The following is a 25,961-nucleotide window of genomic DNA, read 5'->3' as shown; positions in this document are numbered from 1 at the left end:
TTGATGGGCTGGGCTCGTTGTTGGTATATCCATCGATATCCGGATCCAGTGTCGATCGGGGTATAGCCGAAGTGAGTGTTGGCCACGGAGATGCTCGTTCGGGAACCGTTGCTGTTTGATCCCGACTCCGTCGAGGCTTGATCCCAGCACTGCTGGTGGATAGCCGGGTAGGCTGACCGCATTACTCGACACATGTGCGTTGGTCTGAATCGGCGCAGTTTTCGATAATCGGGAAACATGACCGAGGGGGATGGTTGATCACGGAGACGGTCTTTCTAGGAAAACCGGAGAGACTTGATCCCGGTTCCGTAGGAGCTTGATTTCGAATTCGTCAGGTTTGATCCCGGCACCGGTGAAGAATAGCTTATTAGACTGGTAACGTAGCCGACGTGGCTTCTTCCCGGATTTCCTGAATGGGTAGCCGGCGAGGCTCCCGCGTTGGACACTTTAACGAGAATCCTAAATGACGAAGAACGGTCACCGAACACTTAACGCCGTTCCGCATGGTCACTTTCACAGCCCATTTCTTCTTCGGTGTTTCGTGCACGGCTGTCTAACAACGACTCCCTTCTCAATCGACAATCTCCTTTTCGTCTCCTCCATCTTCGTTCATTCGGCTTCGGATATTACGTTGCCTTTTCGCTCGTTTCGCTCCATGAGCGAAAATCAGGGAAGGGGATAGGACGCTGGGTACACTCTTATAAAAAAAGTCGGCAAAATGATCAATATTGTTTTCTATGAACTATATGCAAGTGTGTCGATTCCTACGTTGTTACCACATACGGTAACACGTTGTAGAAACAGAGCATCCTGATCATCATTAATAGTCCAGTATAATTTGAAATCATCGGCAAAAGAAAGCTTGAAGGATTCGAGCAAAAGATTCGCATCTTTCAGATATACTACAAATATCAGAGGTCCTAAATGACTACCTTGTGGCGCACCTGACGTAACACCAAAGTATTGCGAGGTTGAGTCTCCAATGATGACGGCCATTTCCCGACCAGTTAGATAGGATTAATGCCATAACAGAACTGCCGTAATCTGAAAAAGTGACGTATGCGCCATTTTACAACATGCTTGTTTTTCATTTTTCTGTTGAAGAGTTTGATGAGTACTACTCGTTAACACCATTTTTGGAAAATGGTTAATACGTCACTTTTTCAGATTTGAGTACTACTCGTTAACACCATTTTTGGAAAATGGTTAATACGTCACTTTTTCAGATTACGGCAGAGAAAGGGTCCGGAAAAACCTAGGCGTTCAAACTTGGCAATTGTAATCCTGTGATTGATCTTATCGAAGGCAGCCGAAAATTCAGTGTAGATAGAGTCAACTTGATATCTTTTCTGCAAAGATTGGGCGATGAACGACGTGTAGAGACTAGAGAGTCAGATTCGTATTCGTTGAACGCCTTGGCATAAAACCGTGTTGATGCTCGGAGATGAAATCTTGACAATTGTGGAATAAGAACTTATAGACTACTTTCTCAAACAGCTTTGAGGTGGCGCAAAGTGCGGCTATACCACGGTAATTGCTGACATCACGCTTATTTTCTTTTTTAAAGACCAGGAATAGGTAAGATTTCTTCCATTGCTCCGAAAACGTTCCGACTTGAAGCGATATGTTGAAGAAACTGGCTAGAGGTCCGATAGACTATTAGAACAATTCTTCAAGATGTACGCAGGAATTCCATCTGGTCCACAACTAGTCGAAGCTTTTACGGTACAGTAAATATCAGATACTGTGTCTGCATTGACGATTAGGTGGTTTCCAACTGGGGGACGAACAGGGATGTTGTTAGCGGCTTCATTGATTTGGTGTAATTCCAGGGAATCGTCGGTGAACACATTCGGGATTGCTGTTGAAATAAATTACAGATGTCTTCTGTCGATGAACATTCGATATTCCCATTGGTCATGACAGTGGGAAGACCAGATTCCTTTCGTTGTTGGTTGACGTAGTTCCAAAATCCTTTGGGATAGTGGCGCAGTTTAACTTGCACTTTTCGTTGATGAGCGATGTACAGTTTTTTGTTCAAGCGCTTGTAGCGAGCGTTGATTGAGTTATAGTTGAGTTTGCAGTGGTGGCTTTTATATTTCGAGTATTTACGTAAAGCAGACCGTTTACATTAAATTTTGACCCAGGAATTCAGATATCCTTATGATATGTGGGTGTAATCACGCGGGGCTTATTGACTATAGCTTCGGAAAGCTTGCGTTCTTGAAATAGGCTAAAGGAGTTACAACAGAGCTATCACCTTCTAGCTCCCGGATCTAAGATTCTTGCAATTATATATAAAATTTAAATAGGAGTTGCACGAATATTCTATCCATAGTGCCACTGCCAGACAGTGTGAGTTAGATTGTAATAACACACAAACACACATCTCTCACTTGAGGCCCCACTCAGTAATGAATTTAGCTGTTTTCCTTTGTATTTGTTTGTCTCATGCGAGAGCACGATACTCAATGAATAGAATGAAATATTTAGGGTTTCTTCTATTCCAAAACAAATGCCACTCACCAGCTATTCGTATCCGAACGTTAACTTGCTCCAGGCATGCGGTATGCAGTCGTATTCCTCTGCGATTACATCACGAGTGATCTATCGACAAAACGCAACGAGTGATGATGATTGGAAATGATGGGAAGTATTGGGGAGTAGGTACTTGTGATCTGATAGATTTTTTTGAATGCATTTGCTTAGGATTAGGGTGTCCCAAAAAAACACTATGTTCAAAAGTCATGGTGCTCAGGCCTTAAATGAAAGATTTTCGCATCTTGAGCATTTTGTAGAACGTCTCACCGATCCCACCAATTTTCAATAGGAAACAATGGGGCACAATTCTGCGTTGAATGCAATCTATTGCGAAGAAATCGGTTGAGGGTCAGTGCAAAAAAATGTGAGCTAGACTTTCTGCTCTTTTGGTACGCACACACTCACAGACATCACTTGCACTTCAATTCGTCGAACTGAGTCGATTGGTATATAACACTATGGGTCTTCGAGCCTTCTATAAAAAGTTTGTTTTTGGAGCGAACATATAGCCTTTCCGTAGGTATACCTTGTATACAAGAAAGGCAAACATAGTTTAGAGGCTGTCACGGAGCAATTATTGAAAAAAGGTGTTTTTTTGCGCATTTTGTCACATATTGACTATATTCGCCACATTTTAATCTTTTTCCTATCGTTAAATATTTTTTGAATTTTCTGTGGACCGTAATTTGGTTGGTATTATGCAATGATATGACTTTTAGAACCATATAAATATCATAAAAATGCCATTTTTAGATCACTTTCGCAGAAAATCTCCTCGTATCCGTAAAATAATGTTTCCTCATGCTTTATCTAGTATTACTCAAAAAGTATTTTTATAGCGGAAGTTTTAGAGAAAACAGAATGAGAAAATAATGTAACGGGGCTGAGATATTAAAGTTTTAGTACCGTCGTGCGGGGCTTCTTTTGACAAATCAGAGGCTACTTTGGACATTTTAAAACAAGAATTATAACGAAAATAACAATAAAATTGTCATTATCACCAATCCGGTGTCTTGTTGATAGTTGGATGGCAACTTTCTGTTTCAAATTTGGTATTTTTTCCGTTTAATTTTTTCAAAAAATCAAAAATCCAAAGTAGCCCCCGGAGTCAAAAGAAGCCCCGCACGACGGTAAACCTTAAAAACCACGAAATTTGTTAATCTATCGAGATTTTACAATTCTAATGTTTATTTCAACAATTTTGACGTTTATGATTTTACAAAAATCCATTCGTCTAACCCGTGGCATAGCATTTAATTTCTAGACCAACATTTGAAAAGGGCGTAACAGCCAAAATTTATTTCTTCTGATTCTTCGTCCACATATAGAGCTATATATGTAGACGAAGAATCGGAAGGAACCAATTTTGGCTATTACACCCTTTTCAAATGTTGGTCTAGATTTATTCTACTTCTATCACGTGGTTTGAGAAGCAGTCAGTTTAAATTATTCTATTTTATTGATATTAAATCATGAATACATTCTTACATATTCAAGCAGCTAAGTCGATCCTAGCATACTAAAGAAGACTAATGGTTTCCATAGTTACTATTTTGTGCTGTATTACGGAGGATTTGCTCTTTATCCGTTTACTATTAGTTGACACTTTTAAAACAATAACAGAAAAGACACTGGTTGGTTCTTAAATGAAGATATGCGTTTTCAAAACTCTAAAGCAATATGACTTTTCAAACATAGTGTTTTTTTGGGACTCCCTAATAGATATCAGATTAGGGGCCCTCCTTAGCCGTGCGGTAAGACGCGCGGCTACAAAGCAAGACCATGCTGAGGGTGGCTGGGTTCGATTCCCGGTGCCGGTCTAGGCAATTTTCGGATTGGAAATTGTCTCGACTTCCCTGGGCATAAAAAAGTATCATCGTGTTAGCCTCATGATATATGAATGCAAAAATGGTAACCTGGCTTAGAAACCTCGCAGTTAATAACTGTGGAAGTGCTTAATGAACACTAAGCTGTGAGGCGGCTCTGTCCCAGTGTGGGGATGTAATGCCAATAAGAAGAAGAATAGATATCTACATCCAGGAATAATTTTTAGGGGTTTTTTAAATTAATGATTTACTTAATGTATACTTCATATTTTCTTTATTCAGTGTTTTTATCTTTAACACTTCTGTTTGGCTTCAGGAATGTTTAGGCATTGTCGATTCTGCCTAGGCTACAAGTTTCTAGGTCAGCGCAGTTTTTTTTTTAATAAATATTGATTAGTTTAAATAAAACTTTCTTACAAAGTTCAAACTTTGGGCCGATGCCCACTTCGCGTTTTTTTTTTCAAGCTGCGTGCACGCCGCGTCCACGCAAGGTAACCAGCATCAAATGTAGTCGTGCATACGTATACGTTTGCATTACTCTTTTTTATGCTGGGTACCTTGTAGGGACGTGGCGTGCACGCAGCTTAAAAACCCGCTACGTGGACATCCTTATTGTTATATTTGAATTTTCACTACAAAATGTTGGGTATTTACAACTGTTCACATTTAACATGTAGTTGAATTTAAGAAAGATTTATTTTGTTGTTAACGGATTTGTTCATTTTAAATTTATATTTCCAAAAGCAATATGATAAAATATGGTTATTATGCACGTGTAGATCAAACAACCTACTTTTTGAGTTGTTTTAGATTTGGCATCTCTTTCATTCCACCCGATGATATCAAAAACAGAAAAAGAAAATCAACGATTATGGATCGCTTGTACGTTTTAATTATATTTATTGAACGGCTACTCAGTCTTGCGATTATTACAACGAGTTTTTTTTTGTTACCCGACGTTTCGACACGGGGATTGTGTCTTTTTCAAGGGGAAAATAGTTTTGTTGATTGTCGACGTATGTTTAGTCTAACTTGCACCATCCGTTTGTCTAATTGTCCGTACATGACTTCGGATACACTGTTATCAGTTTTCATTTTTTATAGATACAGTCGCTATTCGCTGGTTGGGCCACGAGCTCGGCCCAACTAACGAATTCGGTTTTTTAGTTGGGCCAACTGACAGCCATTTGAACACGTGTATTTCCACTTGAACATCACATATGATGTCCAGTGACGCCCAATCCGTTTTATGTGTTTACATTGAATTTTGACGTACGGTTGCTTTTTAGTTGGGCCATGGCCCAACCAGTGGAGGCCCAACTAAAATGTGACCCAAGTATTAAGATCCCAACCAGCGAATCCCGACTGTAATGCTAATTTTTGAGAGTATTCATTCAGGTGATATTTCATGACTTTTTTTTCCAAAAGTTCGTTCGGAATATAATCCAGATATTTTTTCGTAGAAAGATTCCCCCAGGAATCAATTCGATTAGTCATCCAGAAGATTTTTCATGCATACCGTCAACTGGGGGGAAGATGATCATTTTTAAGACAAAACATGCAATAACAATGTGTGTTTACATTTTAAATCGAAACAAATATTTTCAAAACATGTACTGCTATACGTTGCAATAATCAACAACTTTAGTTTTCTAAAATGCATTCGCATTTATTAAAATAAATTAAATTATCACACATTTTTTGAGTAATCTGGTTTGGGGTGAAGTTGATCAAGACAGCTCTACTAAAATCATTATGACCTAGTACTCGAAACACACTAAGTTATTTGTATGAATGTTGAATTTACTACGTAAAGAAGTCTACGAAGTCAATATTTGAAACGAAAATAGCGTCATTTATGACTATCTCTCTCTTTCTTCCACAAAATACATTTTCATGATTATAATCGAAAAACTCGGATTTCTATCTAGCGGTAACATTACTTGAACGAAGAATATTGTTGACTACCGTTTCATAAAAAAAATTGGCACTTTTGACTGACACATCAAAAGATCATCTTCCCCCCAGTTGACGGTACCTTCAAAAATTCCTCCCGGAATTACATAGTAAACTACTCTAAGTTATCCATCGGTAATTTCTCCAGTGATTAATTACAAAATTCCTCGAAGAATTTCTTCAAAAATCCTCAGCAAATAAATCTTGAAACGCTATCCGAAATTCATTTAGGATTTTTTTTCGATTTTTTTTTCCAAAATTTGTCAGAATTCTTTTGTAAAATCCTCCGGAATTTCCTTAAGGAATTCCTTTAGCAATCCGTCAGGGCTACTTTTAGGAATTACCAAACAAACTCTCAAATGAATCTCCATAATAACAAACATATTTCAAACAAGAGATGGCGTTTGTTTTGTTGTGGTTTTCATAGCAACAAGCTTTTCCCGATCTAGCACCCATTTTAATTTTCGCTCCATTCCTCGATCTCTGCTTATCTCGATGGTTCCTTCAAAATCGAGATGTGGAGAGACGATTGTAGTTTATGAAAAGGTGAACCGGTCAAGGGCCGAAAACCTCATTAATAAAGACAATAGTTTATGAAACATTCTCTGCAGTAATAAGCTAATCCACGAATATCATTTCCCAGGGGCCTTTGACACATTTTATGTTGATTTCTGTTTTGCGTAAACAAATAACTTCATAATTTTGGTGTATCAGTAATTCGAAGGGTCCTTCCTTAGTCGTGCGGTAAGATGCGCGGCTACAATGCAAGACCGTGCTGTTCGATTCACAGTCCGGTCCGGCAATTGTCGGGCTAAAAATTCTCTCGATATCCTTGAACATAAAAGTATCAATATGATGTAATACCAATAAGAAGAAGAAGAAGAAGAAGAAGAATACGAATACATTGTTTACTGAGGTATCAGAAATCCAAAGAAATGAACAGAACAGAAATGGCGTTGAAGAGTTGGATCTATGTTATATATTCGCCATCATAATCGGAAGTTTGCGAGTAATCTGTTTTCTTCTGGATGCTGGCACTGATGAATTAGTCTCGGAATCTGATATTGAGTTTTACCTTTGCAACCTAACGTCATTGTTTCATTTTTTCCGACTTGATATACACCTCCAGAAGCAAGCGAAAACATAATAAATTTTGCAAGACTCTTTTTACACGGACACCGACCGGCTGGGTACCCAAAAATTAATAAAGTTGTAAAAAGTCAACTTTTCGCTTAGTAACTTGGCAGCCAAGGCAAGGAAGGACATCCGATGAAAAGGCAAACCGGTAACAAACCTAAACAAACACCTTTTTGGAGTTGAACAGCGCGTGGCTTTATAAATATCAACTGAAAAATGATGACTCTCCCCCTTACACACAATGTTGCAAGTTTTACAAACGCGAAGTCCGTATTCGACCCAGCAGTCGACTCGAAGAAGAAGAAGAAGCTTATTCTTTAAAAATGTGATATCCCTATACAAAAGTTGAATGTTATTGTTAAAAAAATGTTTATTTGACAAAAATTGAGGATTATATTCCAGCAAAAATGGTTCAGTCGTGTGAATATCCGGACCGATCTAAATATTTTCAGGTTGAAAATTTTCTTCACTTGCCTGAGAATAAAACTATTCATGCAAACCATATGGCATGTATGACATTTTTCGACGGTCAAGAACTTCAAAAGTGATTAATATTTGAAGCTTCGAGGTGGTCAATGTCCCAGTTTTGGTATGGAATGTCAGCGAAGAAGAAAATAGAGCCCAATGCAAAGGACTGTGACTACCACGTGCTTCCACTTACCCTTTTTTGCCCGCACAGCATACTTATTCGCCAGTTAGTTCGCAGTTCATTGGCACCTATATGTGCAATTTACAAAGTCTCGCACCCGGCAGGCCCTTTTCTTAGCGAGCCAGATAAGCGTGATCAACTTTCCTAATGGGAGGCAGATCGGTCGAAAGAGCAGAAAAAATACAACCGGAAAGGCAGGAAATTGAGTGTCCTCGCCATCATTGCCGCATCGTAGCGTTTCGGATCCGGAGCTGGTGGAAGGATTGAAAATCGTCTTCCAGCGATGAGGAAACTTTTTTTTCTTGGGCTTCATCTTATCCTCCCCGGAGGCGGTTTCGTTACCTCGCTGAACAATGGAAGGGTGGTTCGGTGCCGTGCAATGAATAGGCAACTTTATTTGCTTTAATCATTCGGGTTTTATGTTTTCTCCGCGACTTTTTGTCTGGTCATTCAAGATGGTATAATAATAAAAGGCCTTCGGGCAGAGAACAAAGTTTTTCGTCGGAGTGCAATCTTGAATACAATGGTCTTCAAGACTTCAATGCATAAGTGGGCTGGAAATAGATACTCAATTAACCTTTCTCAGCGCATTGTGCATTCAGACCGCATTGTACTTTTGTGCGGTGTGCGGCTCAATTTTATATTTGCCGAGGGAAGTTTTTCATACTATCCAAAGCTATTTTTATTTCAACAGTGTTTTTCAGCGCTATTTGTACCTAGTGACTCCGTTACGGTCTTTGCTTGGACCCATATCTTCGTTGGACCCGTTTGCGGAAGCAAAATTCCGACAAGCGGTGGTAATCCTGCAAGGACACCGTTCTGCGAAAAAAAACCTCATATAAGGTCATGTTTCCACGCTCAGCAATGAGCATTAACAAACACAAGAGGAAGGTTTAATCTCTGAATTCCCCCACCTACTTCAGAGCTGTATTAAACTAACTCCACCAGGTCCCAGACCCACTCTTAGAGTTGTATTTTTCTTGATCTGAATAAGTAAAATGGAGATTCCTACCTTGAACCAATCTACTCCAAAATAGAGGTTTCCTTGGTTCGACAAGGTTCGATGCAGAGAGGATTTCCAGCATTTTTTATATTTAACAAATTGCTTAAGTCATATTCGTGTATGAGTTATATGGCTTACCAAAACTTTAAAGAAAATAATCATAGAAGTGCATCATCTAAGAATTGGTGATTTTTAATTCAACTTCCACTTTACGAGTTTTTTGTTTTAAACATCTTAAATTTATATTGTCACGCTTCTCAGGATTGAAAATAATGGACAAGCAGTGGAACACCAACGCATAACAAATTGAGAAAAGCTGTTTGAGAGCTATAGAACGGCAAGGCCGCTTAGAAGAACGGAATCCCGGCCGAGCTTCTAAAAGTTGAGAGTGACCAGCTGAACGTAAAAAATCCATCAAGTGACTAAAATTATTTGGGAGGGAGAAGAAATGCTTTCGAGCTGGGTTGATGGCCTCATATGCCATCTACAAGAAAGGGCACGGACTCGATTGTGCTAATAATCTAATAACACTCTCCAATACCGTCTGCAAGGTAATCTCTCGAATTCTATTTAGAAGACTGCGTCCGTTTGCGACAAATCATTGATAAATTCCGGGAATTGAACTTGCGGACTCATAATCTGTTTGTTGATTTCAAGACAGCGTACGACGCAGTGAAACGGAACGAACTGTGGCATATAATGTTAGAACATGACTTTTCGGCAAATTCATGCGATGCTGGATGGATCCAAACCATCAGAATATATGGATGGACATTCGTTCGTGACATTAGAAGGATTGAAGCAGTGCGATGCGCTCTCTCATCTGCTTTTCATCATAGCTCTAAAGGTGCAATTCGTAGATCTGCTGTGCAGAGAAAAGGAACCATCATCATCAATAAGTCTTACATGTTCCTTGCCTTTGCGAATGACATCGACATCATTGGTGTACTTAGCAGAGCAGTGGAAAAAAGCTTTCGTGCATTTTAAACGGGAGACTGAAAGAACAGAGCTGATCATAAACTCTATCAAAACTAAGTACTTGTGGCTGGTACAGTCCAGATGATGTTGGTCCCGAGGTGGGAATAAATGCGATGCGATTTGAGGTTGTCGACGAATTTGGTGTCAGGCCATTAGGCCAAAGGTCATTAAGCCGAATGGTCATTGAGCCGAATGGCCATTAGGCAGAATGGGAAGTAAGAAGCAAAACTTGAGAAATGAAGTTTCTTTCTTCCTTCTTGCTTCTTTCATCTTCCTTATTTCTTCTCCCATCTTTGTTCTTCGCTGTTCCTTCTTTCTTCTTCGCTCAACTTTTTTTCTTCCTTCTTCTTACTTTTTTGTTCTTAATTTTTCCTGATAATTGTAGGAGATTGCGACTAACGGGCTTGATGGTCATATGGCTACCGCTTCTGCCTCATACGCAGGAGGTCGTGGGTTCCTACTTTGTATCTTTTCATATATTTCTCATGTTCTAGCAATCGCTAGAACTGGAAATGGGCTTTCATACCGTTTTCATCTTCTATCCCTATACATACAACTTGATTAGTTCTAGCAGGTAACTGTTAGAATTCGAAATGAGCGAAATAGTTCGTTTCGGCATCCAATTAGAATATTACACATCCTTTCATAACTATCACATTGGCAACCCGTTAACCAAGACGAACCTCTGCCATTAAACCTTAACTCCAAGATTCCAATAAAATTCCGCATGAGTTTGTGGAAAGTGCAGAAGTGTTCTCGGCTTGCAGTAGGCGAGTGACTACATCATCAATTCCTCTCCATCCCCGATGACCGTGAGGACGTGATCAGCGCCGCTATCGACTATCCAAAAATACTACAGTTCTCAGAATGTGCACATTGAGGTTGGAGAGCAAATCCTATGCTTCCATCCATTGGCTCCCTGTGCAATTGCGATTTTTATGGTCGTTCACGGAATAGCAACTACGAAATGCACGGCCATCATGCTCATGCTCATAATTGTAGGAGATTGCGACTGGTAGGATGGATATTTTGACGTTGGCTTTTTCAGTCTAATTTAATTAAGACGGCTAGTTTGGTATAGCCCGACGTTTCGGTCCCGTGTATTGGGCCTTTTTCAAGGGATAACTAGAAACATTAAACATTTTATAACATGGACACATTAACATGAACATTTGCTTAAACATACGCTGTCAGCCGACTCTCGTTACATACGAAATGAATATTTTAACTGGGTAGTTAGAGTTTCTTGTAGTTGCCTAATATTAAATTTTTTAAAATTGATGGTCATCAGAACATTACTTAGCATTATACAAACATGTGAAGAAACTTACGTTAAACATTTGATATTAAAAATTAATTAGAAGACAATATTCACTGCACATAGACACAACGCATACACAACTTGACGGTACTAAACGGTGGGTTTAAAAATTGAAAACAGATGGAGTTATATCCATCATGGCGATTGTTGGGTTTGGCCGATGGTATCAGTGGTAGTGTTACGGGTAGTATGGCGGGATTGTTTTCTAAACGTAAGTGTTGTCTTTACTGTGTGCAGAATACCAGTGTATGTGGTGTTGAGGTTGTCAACGTCTGTACGATAACTTACCGTATGTGGCGTGTTTGATTACTGTAATTACCAATATTGAAAGCCATATTCCTGATCTAAGAGTTATGGTCATATTTCTTAAAATCTGATCACGAAATAGACTAAATTGTGCCAGTCAGGAGGGAAAAATATCACAAAAAGCTGTAAACATTTATGTTATCAATTTTATGTGTTGAAATACTATTTTGGAGCATAGCTTGGTTTGCATTCGTGACGTCATGCTCGTTTGGCTACACTAACCGACAGTTCGTTTAGCTACACTCGCCTTCGCCTCAGCTCGTCTATGGAACCTATAGTGTCTATCTCCACTGCAAGAAAGAGCTTTTTGGGGTGTGAAAAAAGCTGCAAGAATGATGTTTTGGATTGTGCTTTCGCTAATTTCTATACAATTGGACGTGTGAGCATTTGGTTTGGCATGGTAACCGTACCCTTAGTGGAGATAGCACCAATAGTGGAGGTAGTGGGGTTTTAATGAGATTTATCATATTTATAGACTTTACGATGGTTTCAGTTGATGCGTCGTGCTTTAAATATCCTTTTAAATGCAACTTACCTTAAGATTTCGCTTGAAAAACTATAGAAAACAATGATTTTCCTTAACAAAATTGACTCCCTTGCACCTATAGTGGTGCACCTGTACCAATAGTGGCGAGTCTCATAAGAAACCAATGGATAACACCACTATAGGAACCAAAATTTATTTTTACCGCCACTAAAGGAACAGTGTACCCATAGTGGTGCAAGCAATATTTGGTAATTGTTGATGTCAAATAACATCTATCGCATTTTTGTTAGCAAATTTATTAGTTTATCTATTGACTAAGATAATGAAGCAGTAAATTTCCCATAATTATCAATTTCTAAAAAAATATTTTCTTTTGTGGATCTACTAATACCTCCACTATTGGTACGGTTACCCTACCTGGACAAATTTGCACGGTAGTCTATTCTTCTGTAAAAAATGCAATATTTGTTTGAAGCAAAAGCAACCTACAAAAATGTGGCCATGACAGCAGGACTAACATTTGTTTAAAGGGGCAACAATATATTACGTACCGAAGCGAAGTTTTCATTTCTGGGTACCGAAGATCGTCCATAGCTTACGAAACTGGAATCACAAATGATCCGCAGTTATTGATTGTTGATATTATCGTCTACTCGGCTATTAAGATTCACAAGCAGGTAAGTGAGTAAGTAAGATGATAAATTTACCTTAAGTGAAATTAAATTTAATGAAAATCCTTTATTTATTTATTACCAGACATAAAAGTCTTCTCAATTCAGTTCGGTCCATGGCTGCACTTCGCCAACCACGCAGTCTGCGGAGGGTCCGCAAATTGTCCTCCACCTGATCGATCCACCTTGCCCGCTGTGCACCTCGACTTCTTGTTCCCGTCGGATCGTTGTCGAGAACCATTTTCACCGGATTACTGTCCGACATTCTGGCTACGTGCCCGGCCCACCGCAGTCTTCCGATTTTCGCGGTGTGAACGATAGATGGTTCTCCCAACAGCTGATGCAACTCGTGGTTCATTCGCCTTCTCCACGTACCGTCCGCCATCTGTACCCCACTATAGATGGTAAGCAACACTTTCCTTTAGAAAACTCCCAGTGCGCGTTGGTCCTCCACGAGCATCGTCCAGGTCTCGTGTCCGTAGAGAACTACCGACCTTATAAGCGTTTTGTAGATAGTCAGTTTGGTATGGCAGCGAACTCTATTCGATCGGAGCGTCTTGCGGAGTCCAAAGTACGTACGATTTCCAGCCACTATGCGTCTTCGAATTTCTCTGCTGGTATCGTTATCGGCGGTCAGCAGTGAGCCCAAGTACACGAATTCTTCAACCACCTCGATTTCGTCACCACCGATAGAAACTCGTGGTGGGTGGCTTACATTGAACTCTCTTGAGCCTCTCCCTATCATGTACTTCGTCTTCGACGTGTTGATGACCAGTCCAATCCGTTTTGCTTCGCTTTTCAGTCTGATGTAGGCTTCCTCCATCCTCTCAAAGTTACGTGCCATGATATCAATGTCGTCGGCGAAACCAAACAACTGGAAGGACTTCGTGAAAACCGAACCACTCGTGTCAATCCCTGCTCTTCGTATTACTCCCTCCAAAGCGATGTTGAATAGCAGACAAGAAAGACCTTGCCGTAACCCTCTACGCGTTTCGAAGGGACTCGAGAATGCCTCTGAAATTCGAACTACGCACATCAACCGATCCATTGTCGCCTTGATAAACCGTATCAGTTTATCTGGAAATTCGTTTTCGTGCATTAGCTACCACAGCTGGTCCCGATCGATTGTATCATATGCGGCTTTGAAGTCGATAAATAGATGATGAGTGGGCTCGTTGTATTCGCGGCATTTCTGCAATATCTGACGTATGGCGAACACCTGGTCCTGGTCTTCACCCATAAATCCCGCCTGGTACTGCCCCACGAACTCCCTTGCAATTGGTGTTAGTCGGCGGCATAAAATTTGGGAGAGTACCTTGTAGGCGGCGTTCAGCAATGTGATTGCGCTGTAGTTGCTACAATTCAGCTTATCGCCATTTGTAGATGGGACACACGACACCTTCCATCCACTCCTGCGGCAGAACCCCATCCTCCCAAACCTTGGTAATTACCCAGTGCAGCGCTCTAGCCAGTGGCTCACCACCATGTTTGAACAGCTCTCCTGGTAGTTGGTCAACTCCTGGGGCTTTGTTGTTTTTCAGCCTGAATTCTCCTCCTGGATTTCCTGGAGATTCGTTGCTGGAAGTCGCATGTCCTGCGCGCGTGCTTCTAGGTTCATTACCATACCGCCACTGTTGTCTGCCATATTGCCATTCAGGTGCTCTTCGTAGTGCTGCCGCCACCTTTGGATCACCTCACGCTCGTTTGTAAGAAGGTTTCCGTTTATATCCGTTTATATTTATTTAAAGTCTTGGGCTAGTCTACCGTCTTGTACTCGCCCAATGTTTAGCCGCGGCGGACTACTCCGACGCGTGTTGTACACCGTCGAGAGTTTTGAGCGCAGACATACTGCAACGAGGTAGTGGTCGGATTCAATATTCGCACTGCGGTACGTGCGTACGTTCGTGATGTCGGTGAAGAATTTACTGTCCGTTACTTGATTAGGTGATTTCCATGTGGCCTTGTGGATTTTCTAGCTGGGGAAAAAAGTGCCTCGGACGACCATTCCGCGGGAGGCTGCAAAGTTTATGCATCGTTGGCCGTTGTCGTTCGATACGGTATGCAGACTATCCGGTCCGATGACCGGTCTATACATTTCCTCCCTTCCTACCTAAGCGTTCATGTCACCGATGACGATTTTGACGTCCCGCAGTGGGCATCCATCGTATGTCTGCTCCAGCTGTGCATTTACGCTTCTTTCTCGTCGTCGGGTCTCCCTTTGTGTGGGCAGTGCACATTGATGATGCTATAGTTGAAGGAGCGGCCTTTTATCCTCAGCTTGCACATCCTTGCGTTGATTGGCTGCCACCCAATCACGCGTTGGCGCATCTTTCCCAGCACTATGAAGCCGGTTCCCAGCTCGTTGGTGGTGCCACAGCTTTGGTAGATGGTAGCTGCTCGAGCCCGCTTTTCCACACTTTCTGTCCTGTCCAGCAGATTTCCTGCAACGCTACGACTTCGAAATTGCGGGGATGTAATTCATCGTAGATTATCCTGTCGCAACCTGCGAAGCCTAGCGTCTTGCAGTTCCATGTTCCAAGCTTCCAATCGTGACCGTTTATTCGTCGCCTAGGTCGTTGCCGATTGTATCGAGTCGTATTATCTTCTATGTCGTTCGTAATGGTTGTTTTTAAAGGCGGCTTATTGGACCTGCGCCAACCTCCTGTCTCGTCGGAGGGCCGTCGTGTCAGGGCTGTTTAGCGTCCCACCTAACACCAGGACTTGGGCTTGTGCGCTTTGAGCGGCACACGGTCGCTTTGGCGGAGCCTACTTGCGGATGCATGCAGCTTTTTATAGAGGTTTAACAGGGCCCACTGTCAAACCCCACCACATCCTAGGCAGGTGCCACAACTCGCAGATGGCCTGGGGAGGGATCGTCAAGCCCTTGGACATAGTCCCTGCTGCCTCCTTACGAAATCCAAATTGTAAAGTACTCAGGGCGCACCACACCACTCAATACGGAAGCAACGCACAACTCTCAATTTGAATATTCCTGCTTTGCTGCATCGCAGCATGCGTGAAATAATGAAAATGACAGTTGTGAGTTGAATCCGTATTGAGTGGTGTGCCATTGAAAACACGCATACTTTTTAATTTGGATTCCGTGAGGATTGTCCTAAAGTTGAAAATTTCTCAAAATGCAATGCTTTCATGAGTACTGAAGAAAGTCATCTAACTCGAACTGAAATCAATCTAGAGTGCAACGCTGCAATCAAATAAACGATCTCTCCTGTCTGGCACAATTTGGTTTATTTCGTGATCAGATCTTATGAAATATGACCATAACTCTTAGATCAGGAATATGGCTTTTAATATCGGTAATCACAGTAGTCAGATAACTTGGAAACGTTCAAAATCACTTCTACTTGATATATTTCATGTATCTGCTTTATTTTATGATGATAGAACTTTATTGCACTTGATTACTGTAGAAAATTGGCTATCATAGCAAAAAATAAGGAAAAAACACAGACATTTTCGAAACTCATGGACGCGGGGCGGCACCTAAGTCAAAAGAAAGCCGCTTTGAGAAAAGTCCAGGGTCATGAAATTCGGTCAACGCTTTACTGAGAACGAGCACTTTGAAGGAGGTGACTGTCGTCCCGGCCTTTTAAGGGTTAACCCAAACGCAAACACACAAGGAATGTGATATTCGCTCTCCCCCCACACAAATCTTAAACGGCTTGTGCTAAGTCAGTTTTTATCCAAACCAGCTAAAATTTCGGAGGTTACTCAGTATATTAGACAGAATCAAACGAGCGTGATATTACAAAATCGATGTTGAATCACCCTAATGAGCATGTTATAATTGGAATGAATACCCAATAAATAAAAATTATATTGTCCTCCCTTTATAGACATATGACTCGCGAAAGCGTTATCCGATCCGCAAGATTTTTTCGTTGAACTATTCGGAAAAGTTGAACAATTACAATAAACTGATAAATTCTGAAGAAATCCATCAAGCTCACTATACTAGACTCGCGAGTTCAGCGCTGTAATCAACTCAATTGACACCTCAGGCAATATTGGGTTGGTTCGTCTAGTAAATATTTTAGAAAGAACCAGAGCCGTGAGCCTTTTCAGTGACCATGCAGCGAACGATAGCACCATAACTCGAATGATATTCTGTGCTCAGTTGACCAGCAATTCTGCATTATCTCCCCGAATGCATCGTTGTCAGCAAATTCACGTTTCGCACAAATGGACGGAGAGCCACGTCTATCGTAGCCGTTGCCAAATGGTAGCAGTGCAGTACGTGCTAATGATTTAATCCGGGAAAATGAGATACGGCAAACGATGCATGCGACCACTCACGTATCAGTGATTAACACTAAACTGATCAATTTGCGAGGACATGTTTTATTGGACGATTTGTTTGTTTCGGCATCATGCTGTGCCAGTGCACCTAATTAAGTCACATCGAATAATTTATGGTTGAGAATGTGCCGTATGTGAAGTTCCCACGCTTCGTCAATGTGACGAATGATTTCCGGAAATTTTCGTACGTAAATAGATGTTTCTTCAGTAGATGAATAAAAAAGTTTCATGTACTGTTATATGCTATTAAGTTTGATATAACATTCCCCAAGGTCTTCTTTAGAAACGATTAGTGACTTAGCTTTTGCTGGCACTGGAGGCGTATCTTTTCTGTACTGAGTCTTTGATTAAAAACAAATCAAGAGAAACAAAAATCCAAAGCATCTTGTCAGACAAACGACAGAGCTTTATGAAAATTCACTTTTAATCAATTGTTCAACGATTTGTGATTAATTATAACGCCGTGGATTCCGGTGACATTTACCGCACCAAAAGCCGCCATCAACAAGCTGCAAGGCCGCAATTGCCATCATCAGTGCAGGGTTAGGTGCTGTTTCGATGGTCGCACTGTTTGGAGAAGGACTTTTTTTTATGCTCACACGTGTTGTAATGCAGGTGCAGCAGTAGAAGCAACATTCACGTGTTGTGGCTTACGTTTATCTCACTCTTGTGGTTAGAGCTCCAGACTGAGTGCGGGTAGACCTGGTAGACTGTTGTGCCGTTTTACGAGCAGCACGGTTTAACCACCAACAACCAGCCCAAAGTCGTTATGCACAATTATGCATGCCCGGTTGTACATGATAATGCCCTCCTGGAATTTTGGAACAGGAAACAGTCCATTGCGGTGTTATATGGCTTGCTTACTTGGGAGGATAGTCGTACAAAGCCACAACACATATGATCGTTATGGGGTTGCCGAGCTAGTCAGGATGCAGGACATTGTGGAGTGAGAATCGTAAAATTATTATCCATTATGAATAGGTGACAAACTGACCGGATTGTTCATCTGTGATTATAATTACTTAAAATAATAATAAATATTTTGAACAGTGATTTTAATCAGAAATGATTAAAGGTTTTATATTTAGGTTCAATATTTCCCTTCTACAATTGTTTCGCGTCTAATTTCTTTAATTTACTTTGCTTTTTTCATTGGATGTTCTTCCATCATTTCGTTTCTCGCAGAATTTCATATTCTGTTACGCTTATGTGTTTTAGAACGAGTAACTATTTCTATGTGAATGATAGCAACAAGGCCACATAAGAACCAGCGGAGTTGAGAATCTGCAAGTGAAAAAATGTAACGATTTGAAATGGAATTAGAAATTTATCTCACTTACAGCTTTAAAAGTAGGCAATGAAGCGACCATGAACCCCGCCTTGGTGTTGACCGGAACTTGGGCTCGCATCAAACATTGTAGCACTATTCGTCTGGTTTTGGGTGATGATTCGTACCAGTTGCTGCAGTATATTGCATTACTAACGGATTCACTCTGCACAAAACTTGAACCGTTGATAATTTGTTAAAAACTTTGTATAAGTGCTTGCAGTACCTCATGAGATAGATGTGACCCGTAATATGAGAAAAAGAAGACTTGAATCCCAACAGCAGATATATAGGCGAGATAAATTATGACAGTTGATGATCCCAAAAACATCACAAGTTGAAATCCTAGAATGCACAACAGTAACGAAGCAACTAATAAATTATTGATTATGATCATTCGAAATAATGACATTAATTGCTTGGATAGATCAAGCAACATTTTGTGATATTCGATGAGGTATTTCAAATTTGCGTCTTCGTCGGCAAACGTAGCATCTTGAAACCGGTTTTGCAATAGTTTAAAGTGGACGACTACATTCGAAGTCAGACCACCAAACGTGGCATCACTGGATACAGAGCAGAAAATAACGAAGTAAATGGCTATGCTACACCAAATGAAGATTGCGGCAAACACAGCCGGATGACTGGTGTCGAATGGAAAGCTGCCCGGAAATAAAATAAATGTGTTTTTGTAAAAGTTCATTCATGACACATTTTACGCATGTATAGGTACCTCAAAGAAATAGGAAAGTTCCACTCCATGTAGAGTCCTTTGACCACAGCCGTAAAAATAAACAATGAGCCCGTTGACATCGCTGACACCAGATAGGCCGTTGGCAGAATCCGATCAATTTTATTGTTTTTCTGTATTGATTGGACTTCGATGGCTCCGCCTGAAAAATAATTATTTTAGTGTTCCCTCAACAATGGTGCAAACTTAAATTATATTTCCGACTTCGGCTTTTCATCAAACAATTCAGCGTATAAGCACTTAATCATGAATTTTACCGATAAGGTTGTTTAATGCTGGAAAGGCTCAATCTGAGTTGGTGACTAACTACATACATTCAAACATAACTCATAAATTGACACTAAGTTTGTAAAATACCAACTGCATGGGCTTTAAAAAGATGTTTCTTTGTCATCGTCCAAGGACGAAACACCATTCAGATATAAACAGTTTTTGTAATAGTCATAACTGTTTCAAGCTAAATGGACTACATGGACAGCTAAACACATCTCTGCACTTAAATATAAAACCCTAATGAAGAATTCTATAGGCCTACATCATAAGTTGGTTTAAAAAACCCGCATCAACGTAATGAGAAACCATGTCGGAAATACCAATCCATTGATTCTCGAAAATAGAAAACAAAATAAGACTTTCCAGCTCTCTTGTGTACAAATCCCCGGAAAAATCACGCTCCACTTCACTCACCATAATTCTTCAGTCGCTCCAGCGCATCAATAATGTTCCACAGTTCGACCCGATTCGCACTGAGGCAGCACTGCTTGACCAGGCCCAGATAGACGGTAAACGTCGGGCCCAAACAGTCGCACACGAGTACGATGTCGTTGGCATGCTCCAGGGCGAACCAAGTCGACGCCAGCTCCATGACCAACATCGTGATTAAACAAACGTGGAAAATCGCCCGGCTTGACACAGTTTCGTTCCGTTGTATTCCAATCAGGGCCAGGCACGAGAGTTGCACCCGCAGAAACTTTTCGCGTCCCCATCCGACCAGTTTGGCCATTCTTTCCTTCAGCTATGCTCTAGTTTACCGAGAGTCGTTGCGCTGTCGAACACACTGGCGCTGTTTCTTCGTGCTCTGTCCACTCGATGCCGCCTAAGAAGAAAAACTTCTCGAGAAGCTGCTTTTATATATGGTGGTTCAGAAATTTGCTGATCCAAGCACAGACGCCAACGATGGCAGTCTTTGCTGAACGTGAGAAATTAGGACCCAGACGACAGTCCTTTTCGACAGCATATAATTGCAGTATCAACCTTGAACGTGCAACCAACGTGCTCTAAATCGGTGATAGAAGGCGGGGATATGATTTAAGGTGAATTGGAAGTTTTCTAATAATTTTGCAGTTTCCTTGAAAGTGGCCTTGAACCTCGTGGGAGTTTTAATGTTGTTGGAATGAATAATCCAATATTATTCCATTGAATTTTCATCTTGAAAACGAAATGGTTCATCCTAATATAGGTTTGCTGCTACTTACACGCAAAAAAAAGCGTTCATGAATTCGTGAACTAACCAGTTCACGGTGTATTTTTTCGTGAACAACAGTCACGGATTCGGGAATACAGTCACGTTTTCTGGAACGTTCTGGATAACGTGACTGGTGTTCCCGAATCCATGAATTAAATCACGGTGTATTTTTGCTGGTTCACGAATTCGGGAACGCTTTTTTTTGCGTGTAACAGATATATACTCATTCAATGGTGGATATAGAGCCGGCCAAGTTCCAGTAGGAATGTAGACCCATTGAAGAAGAAGAAGCTACTTGACTTGTTTCAATAGACCAAAAACTGTTTTTAACGCGCACTATTCATTCATTAGGTAACGGGCTTGGTAGTCATAAGGCTAGTGCTTCTGCCTCATACGCAGTAGCTGCTAGAATTGGAAATGAACGAAAAAGCTCGTTTCATACATCAAATTAGAAATTCGATCAGTTGCTTTCTTCTATCTATAACATTGGCAGCTCGTTAACCAAGACGAATCTCTGCCTCTCGAACCTAACCCAAAAATTCCAATAAATTCCCTATGATCTCGTGGCAAGTGCAGAGGTATATTCGGCTTGCAGTGGGCGAGTGATAAGATCATCATCTCCTCCCCCTTCTCTACATCGACTTGCATTCTGACGTGGCAGGCGCCAGTATGGCCTAACAAATGAGCTCACCAGTACTTGTACATTGAAGATTAGTGCTAGTCCCAAGCAAACATCTGTTGGTTCTCTGTGCAAGAACAGCTGATCTGGCCATAATGGAGTAGCAACTACGCGCAGTCAATCAAGCTCAAGGTCAAGCTCGCATTATTATTTCACTAGAATCAGATTGGTGCAGAATCAAACGCTAGCTGCGTCCAAAAAATAAATTATAAGAGTTGCTGACGCGTCTTCACCATCAACGATTTTTGGTGGAGTCCAGCATCTACAAGCCCAAGCCATTTCGATGGGTCGCAAGGAAGCATCGCTAGCTAGACCTTGTGCGCCGGTGGTTTTAATAACGCCGCCACCGCCGACCATTTTTGGTCGGTGCTCCGCCGATCATGGTTTTGCCACGCCGATGACTAATCGCAATAAAAAAATCAATTAACTTGAGTCGAGTAAAGTACGAGACACTGAAGAAGGCCTAACAGTTGAAGACGAAATACGTATATGTAAAGCCATACATCGTGGGGAATTCATTGGAATAGGTACTAGGTACCTAGTCCCACAAGCAGTACAAGTTAGACAAAAACGATTGCAGCAACTTGATTGTGACTGAATCTGGTCACATATAAGTTGCAGTAACCTATGTGAAATATGTGTGCTGCTAGGGAGTACTAAACTCGTCTTATGATAGTTCATAAATGATGTTAAGGTGGAACTCGTCAGAATTCAATTTCGAATCTACCTCAAGTGATGGTGTTTCTAAGTTAGTGTGGTGGCATACATTGTCTTGGTTATTGAATCAGTTTGTGAATTTGAATGAGGCTTTATCTATTAGATTTAATCTACTAAGTAGAATAATACATAAAATGTTCAACTGATCTTTAGAATTCATCTAAGTTATTCAGTCGGGCACCTAAACCTGTACGTGACTCGTCGATTATTTTTGTTGTGGTATATAAGCTTTTGTGAAGGCTTGAATACATGCCCAAAGCGCCCCCCATTTGTATGGGAACTGGCACGGGTGTAGGCAAACCATTACAGTTAAGGAATTTCAAGTTAAGTTGCACATTAATTATCTTGACAATATATTTTTTTATCAACTAGGCTACTCATTTAATCTGTTTTCTTTAATTTGTGCTATTAGGACAGTTAACTTATTCGGCAAACCAATTTGTCAAAATAATTAAATCTCTACTGTGAATGCTTTTCCAGTTTTTTTTTATTGTAACTAATTCTATTTTGAAATTAATTTTTCAATATGATTGGCAAAACCACTTGGTATATTTCCTTGTAAATTCCTCCAGTTATTCCTCTGAAAAGTTAAAAAAAGCTTAGGAAATTACTTTAGGATTTCTTCCGGAAAATTCTTTCGAAATTTTTCCAAAAAATCCTTCACAATTGCATTTTAAATTTTCTTTAGAAAATCCTTTAAGAATTTCTTTCGGAAATTCCCTATGGAATGCGTACGAAAAAAAAATGTTGCAGGAATTCCTTAGAAAATTTCGTTAGAAATTCCTTCAGAGACTTTTTCTTTAGGGAATTTATTCGGAAGCTTCTTCAGCATTCCTCCCGAGATTTCTTAAAAATTTTTATTGAGGGTTTCTTCAATAATTGTTTAGCAACTCTTCAAATTTTTGAGCAATGTGGTCAGAAATTTCTTCGGCAATTATTCCACGAATTTCTTAAATAAATTCTTCCTGATATTGCATAAGGGGTCGTACACTAATAACGTAAACACTTAGGGGGGGGGGTCTGCCATTTTCTCACGCTCCACATAAATAAATGATTTGTATGGGAAAAATCTTAATTGGGGGTGGGGGGGTTGAAAGCCACAAAAAAAATTGTCTACGTAATTTCCCTGAGGAATTTCTTCAGAACTTCTTCCAGCAATTCCTTTAAAACATTCTCCGGAAATTCTTTCAGAACTTCTTGCAGGAATTCCTTCGAAATTCGAAATAATGTTTAAAGAAACCTACGAAGAAGTCTTTTCGAAGAAACTTTTTAAGAAATCCCTGGAGTAATACCGTGGGGCATTGAAATCCGTACAATTAAGCACCTTAGTATATGAAAAAGTCATTAGAAAATAGGAATCGAATGTAAATAAAACGTTTGTTATTGACACAGGAGCATGAAGGCTTCTACTTTTGAAGTAAGTCACATTTACCCATTAAAAACTACGAAAATAATGAATAAAATCAACTACTCCTGAATCGAAACCCGTCCACCGTGGTCAAAGTCCACCGTTTTCGAATCAAAGAATCAAAATCGGTACAGCTATTTTTTAACTAAATATTTAAATTGAAGCAGTCTGATTGACTAAACTACCACTGTAAATAGTTCGATACGCACCTTGAGGAGCGATCCCATCGACAAACTAGAAGAAGGTTCAATACAGCAGTTTTATCTTTGCTTTCAATCAGTTCATGTGGTGGCGTGATTAAAGTGGGCAATCTAAACATTTTAAAATTGTTCCCATTGCGGTCCTAGATTTTTGTAAATATGCTAGTTGTAAAATTTATCTGGAGAGGCGACGAGAAGGAAAATTTGTGGAGTAAAATTAAATTATCCGGTGAGCCGGCGCTCACGAATTTATCACCCGCCATTCTATCCGGATAAAAATGTTGTGTGAGAATGCTTCCTCACAGGGGAACATGAAAAATCACACTCACACTCGCAAGTTTTTATTCATATGAGTGAGAATTCTGCTTCCTGCCTGCTTCTTTCCATTTCAATGCCCTAAAAGCTTATTGCCAAGTATCTGAACAGAATAAGATAAATTATGTCTACATTAATTACTTTTAACCCTCTTGAATTTATAGATATCTCATGAGGTGGACGGATTTCGGTGCTGTACGGATTTCGGTCCCACACGGTATCCAAAGTCTTGACGGATTGTTTTAGTGCTAGAAGACTTTATTATTCAATTTACTTCCACTATATTTTTTTATAGATAATTTCAGGAAAAAATCTTGAGGAGTTCTCAAATGATTTTTTTGAGTTTTCGGAGCAATTCCTGTAGGGGTTTGTGCAGAAATTTCCAAATCAAGGAGTTAGCTTAGCTTAGCTGACCTTAGCTTAGCTTAGACTGACTGTACATATCAATGGTTGCTATTCCGTGATTGATCAGAACTGGTGCGAATTGCACTTCGATCCAAGAGAATAGTGGTTGGGATTTACCATCTATTAACGAAGCGCACGTTTCAGCAGCTCGCAAATGTTGATCAATAACGGCACCGGCCAAGTCCTTGCAGTAAGTTGGGAAAGGGAAGGAATGTTTGTGTGTGGTTATTGTTGCTACTAGAGACCGAGAATACCTCTGCATCTCGACAATTACCACGGGAAGGAAGTTGTGTTAGTTGGGTGGGGTAATCAGAAACATAGATCGGGATTCACCATAGAAAGTGATGTGACATATGCAACTTCCATACAAAAGTATAAGCATTTCCTTATCTTGTTCAATTGTTCATGCTTCGCGAGGGTAAACAATCAATCGCTCAAAGTGATCGATTTTTCATTTGCATCTTGTAATAAGCGCCCGCGTCATAATTTCTTTAACGTAAGGAAAATAAAAAAGAAGCGGAATTAAAATTAAAAATCACGGTTGTTTAACAACATTGATAGTAATAGGGAAGCTAATGTCAATCAGCAACTCTTATTTTATCTCAATTTGAGGTTAAATAAGAATGCACAGCCAGACATATTTTGTCAAACTACGTTCCTTTTACATGTCGTTTATTTTTCATTACTTTCTTTAATAATATCATCTATGTAGCTATGCGCTACAAATTTGAACACAATAATCAAATAAGATATAACCAAATAGTATTTCACTCATTTCTTGTAATAGCATTGCTTGAGCAAATTGTCATAAGGTCTCTTATGACTCCAAAGGCATTCTGTGTTCTTGGTCTTCTAATTATTCATAGGGGAAAAATGAAATAAAGCCAGAAAATCATCATCAAACGTTTGAAATCTATGGAGAGGAAATTTTCTGAAAAATGCATAACATTGGAGTGGTGCGCAGACAGTGGCGTACTAACAGGAGGTAATCCTGGCGCGTGTTTAGTTAACGCTTTATCAGGCAGTGGCATCTACATTGACATTAGTCGTCAACAAATTATATGTTTTATAGAAGTCTTTGTTTCGTTTTACAGAGAAAACTCTTTTTTTGTCAAGTGAAACCCCACTCCAAAGATTTTTTGGTCATTTGCTTAGTGTTGTAAACCGAAGTAAAACGATCGAAATGATGAAAGCCTCTTTAATAAAGAGAAAAAAGGTGCCGACAACCGACCACCTTTTTCGAAACGGCATAAAATCAACGCTTAACAAAATTGTTAATTTTTTTTTCAATAGATGATATAAAACAAATCTCTCCACCAGTTACTAGCTTATGCCTATCGGCTTCCTTTGGTATACAAATATCACCACATTGTGCAATTGGACGAAAGTCATGGACCAAAAACAAAAGGGTGCCGACAACCAAATACTTTCCCCGAATACTTTTCATCTGCTTCAAGTTGTAGATATTAACACGTATTGGTCAAGCTTATTTCATTCTC

The 25,961-nt window shown here is 40.2% G+C and overlaps 2 protein-coding genes across 2 annotated transcripts in view; both read right to left on the bottom strand.

Moving 5' to 3' along the window:
• Positions 1 to 25,961, bottom strand: part of LOC134211490 (uncharacterized) — a 709,859-nt gene that overhangs the window by 454,405 nt on the left and 229,493 nt on the right. The gene's annotated exons all lie outside the window — the stretch shown is intronic.
• Positions 18,333 to 20,351, bottom strand: LOC134211491 (odorant receptor 82a-like). The gene is made up of 5 exons (XM_062688384.1): positions 19,961 to 20,351; positions 19,256 to 19,415; positions 18,749 to 19,184; positions 18,536 to 18,688; positions 18,333 to 18,479 (listed from the first exon to the last, which is right to left on the bottom strand). Exons 1-5 carry the CDS (start codon positions 20,274 to 20,276, stop codon positions 18,429 to 18,431), a joined length of 1,116 nt encoding a protein of 371 aa, XP_062544368.1. The 5' UTR covers positions 20,277 to 20,351; the 3' UTR covers positions 18,333 to 18,428.

This window comes from Armigeres subalbatus, chromosome 2 (assembly GCF_024139115.2).
Source record: "Armigeres subalbatus isolate Guangzhou_Male chromosome 2, GZ_Asu_2, whole genome shotgun sequence".
Taxonomy (NCBI): domain Eukaryota; kingdom Metazoa; phylum Arthropoda; class Insecta; order Diptera; family Culicidae; genus Armigeres; species Armigeres subalbatus.
Note: the sequence above shows the minus strand (reverse complement) of the source record. Positions and strands in the feature narration are given on the sequence as shown.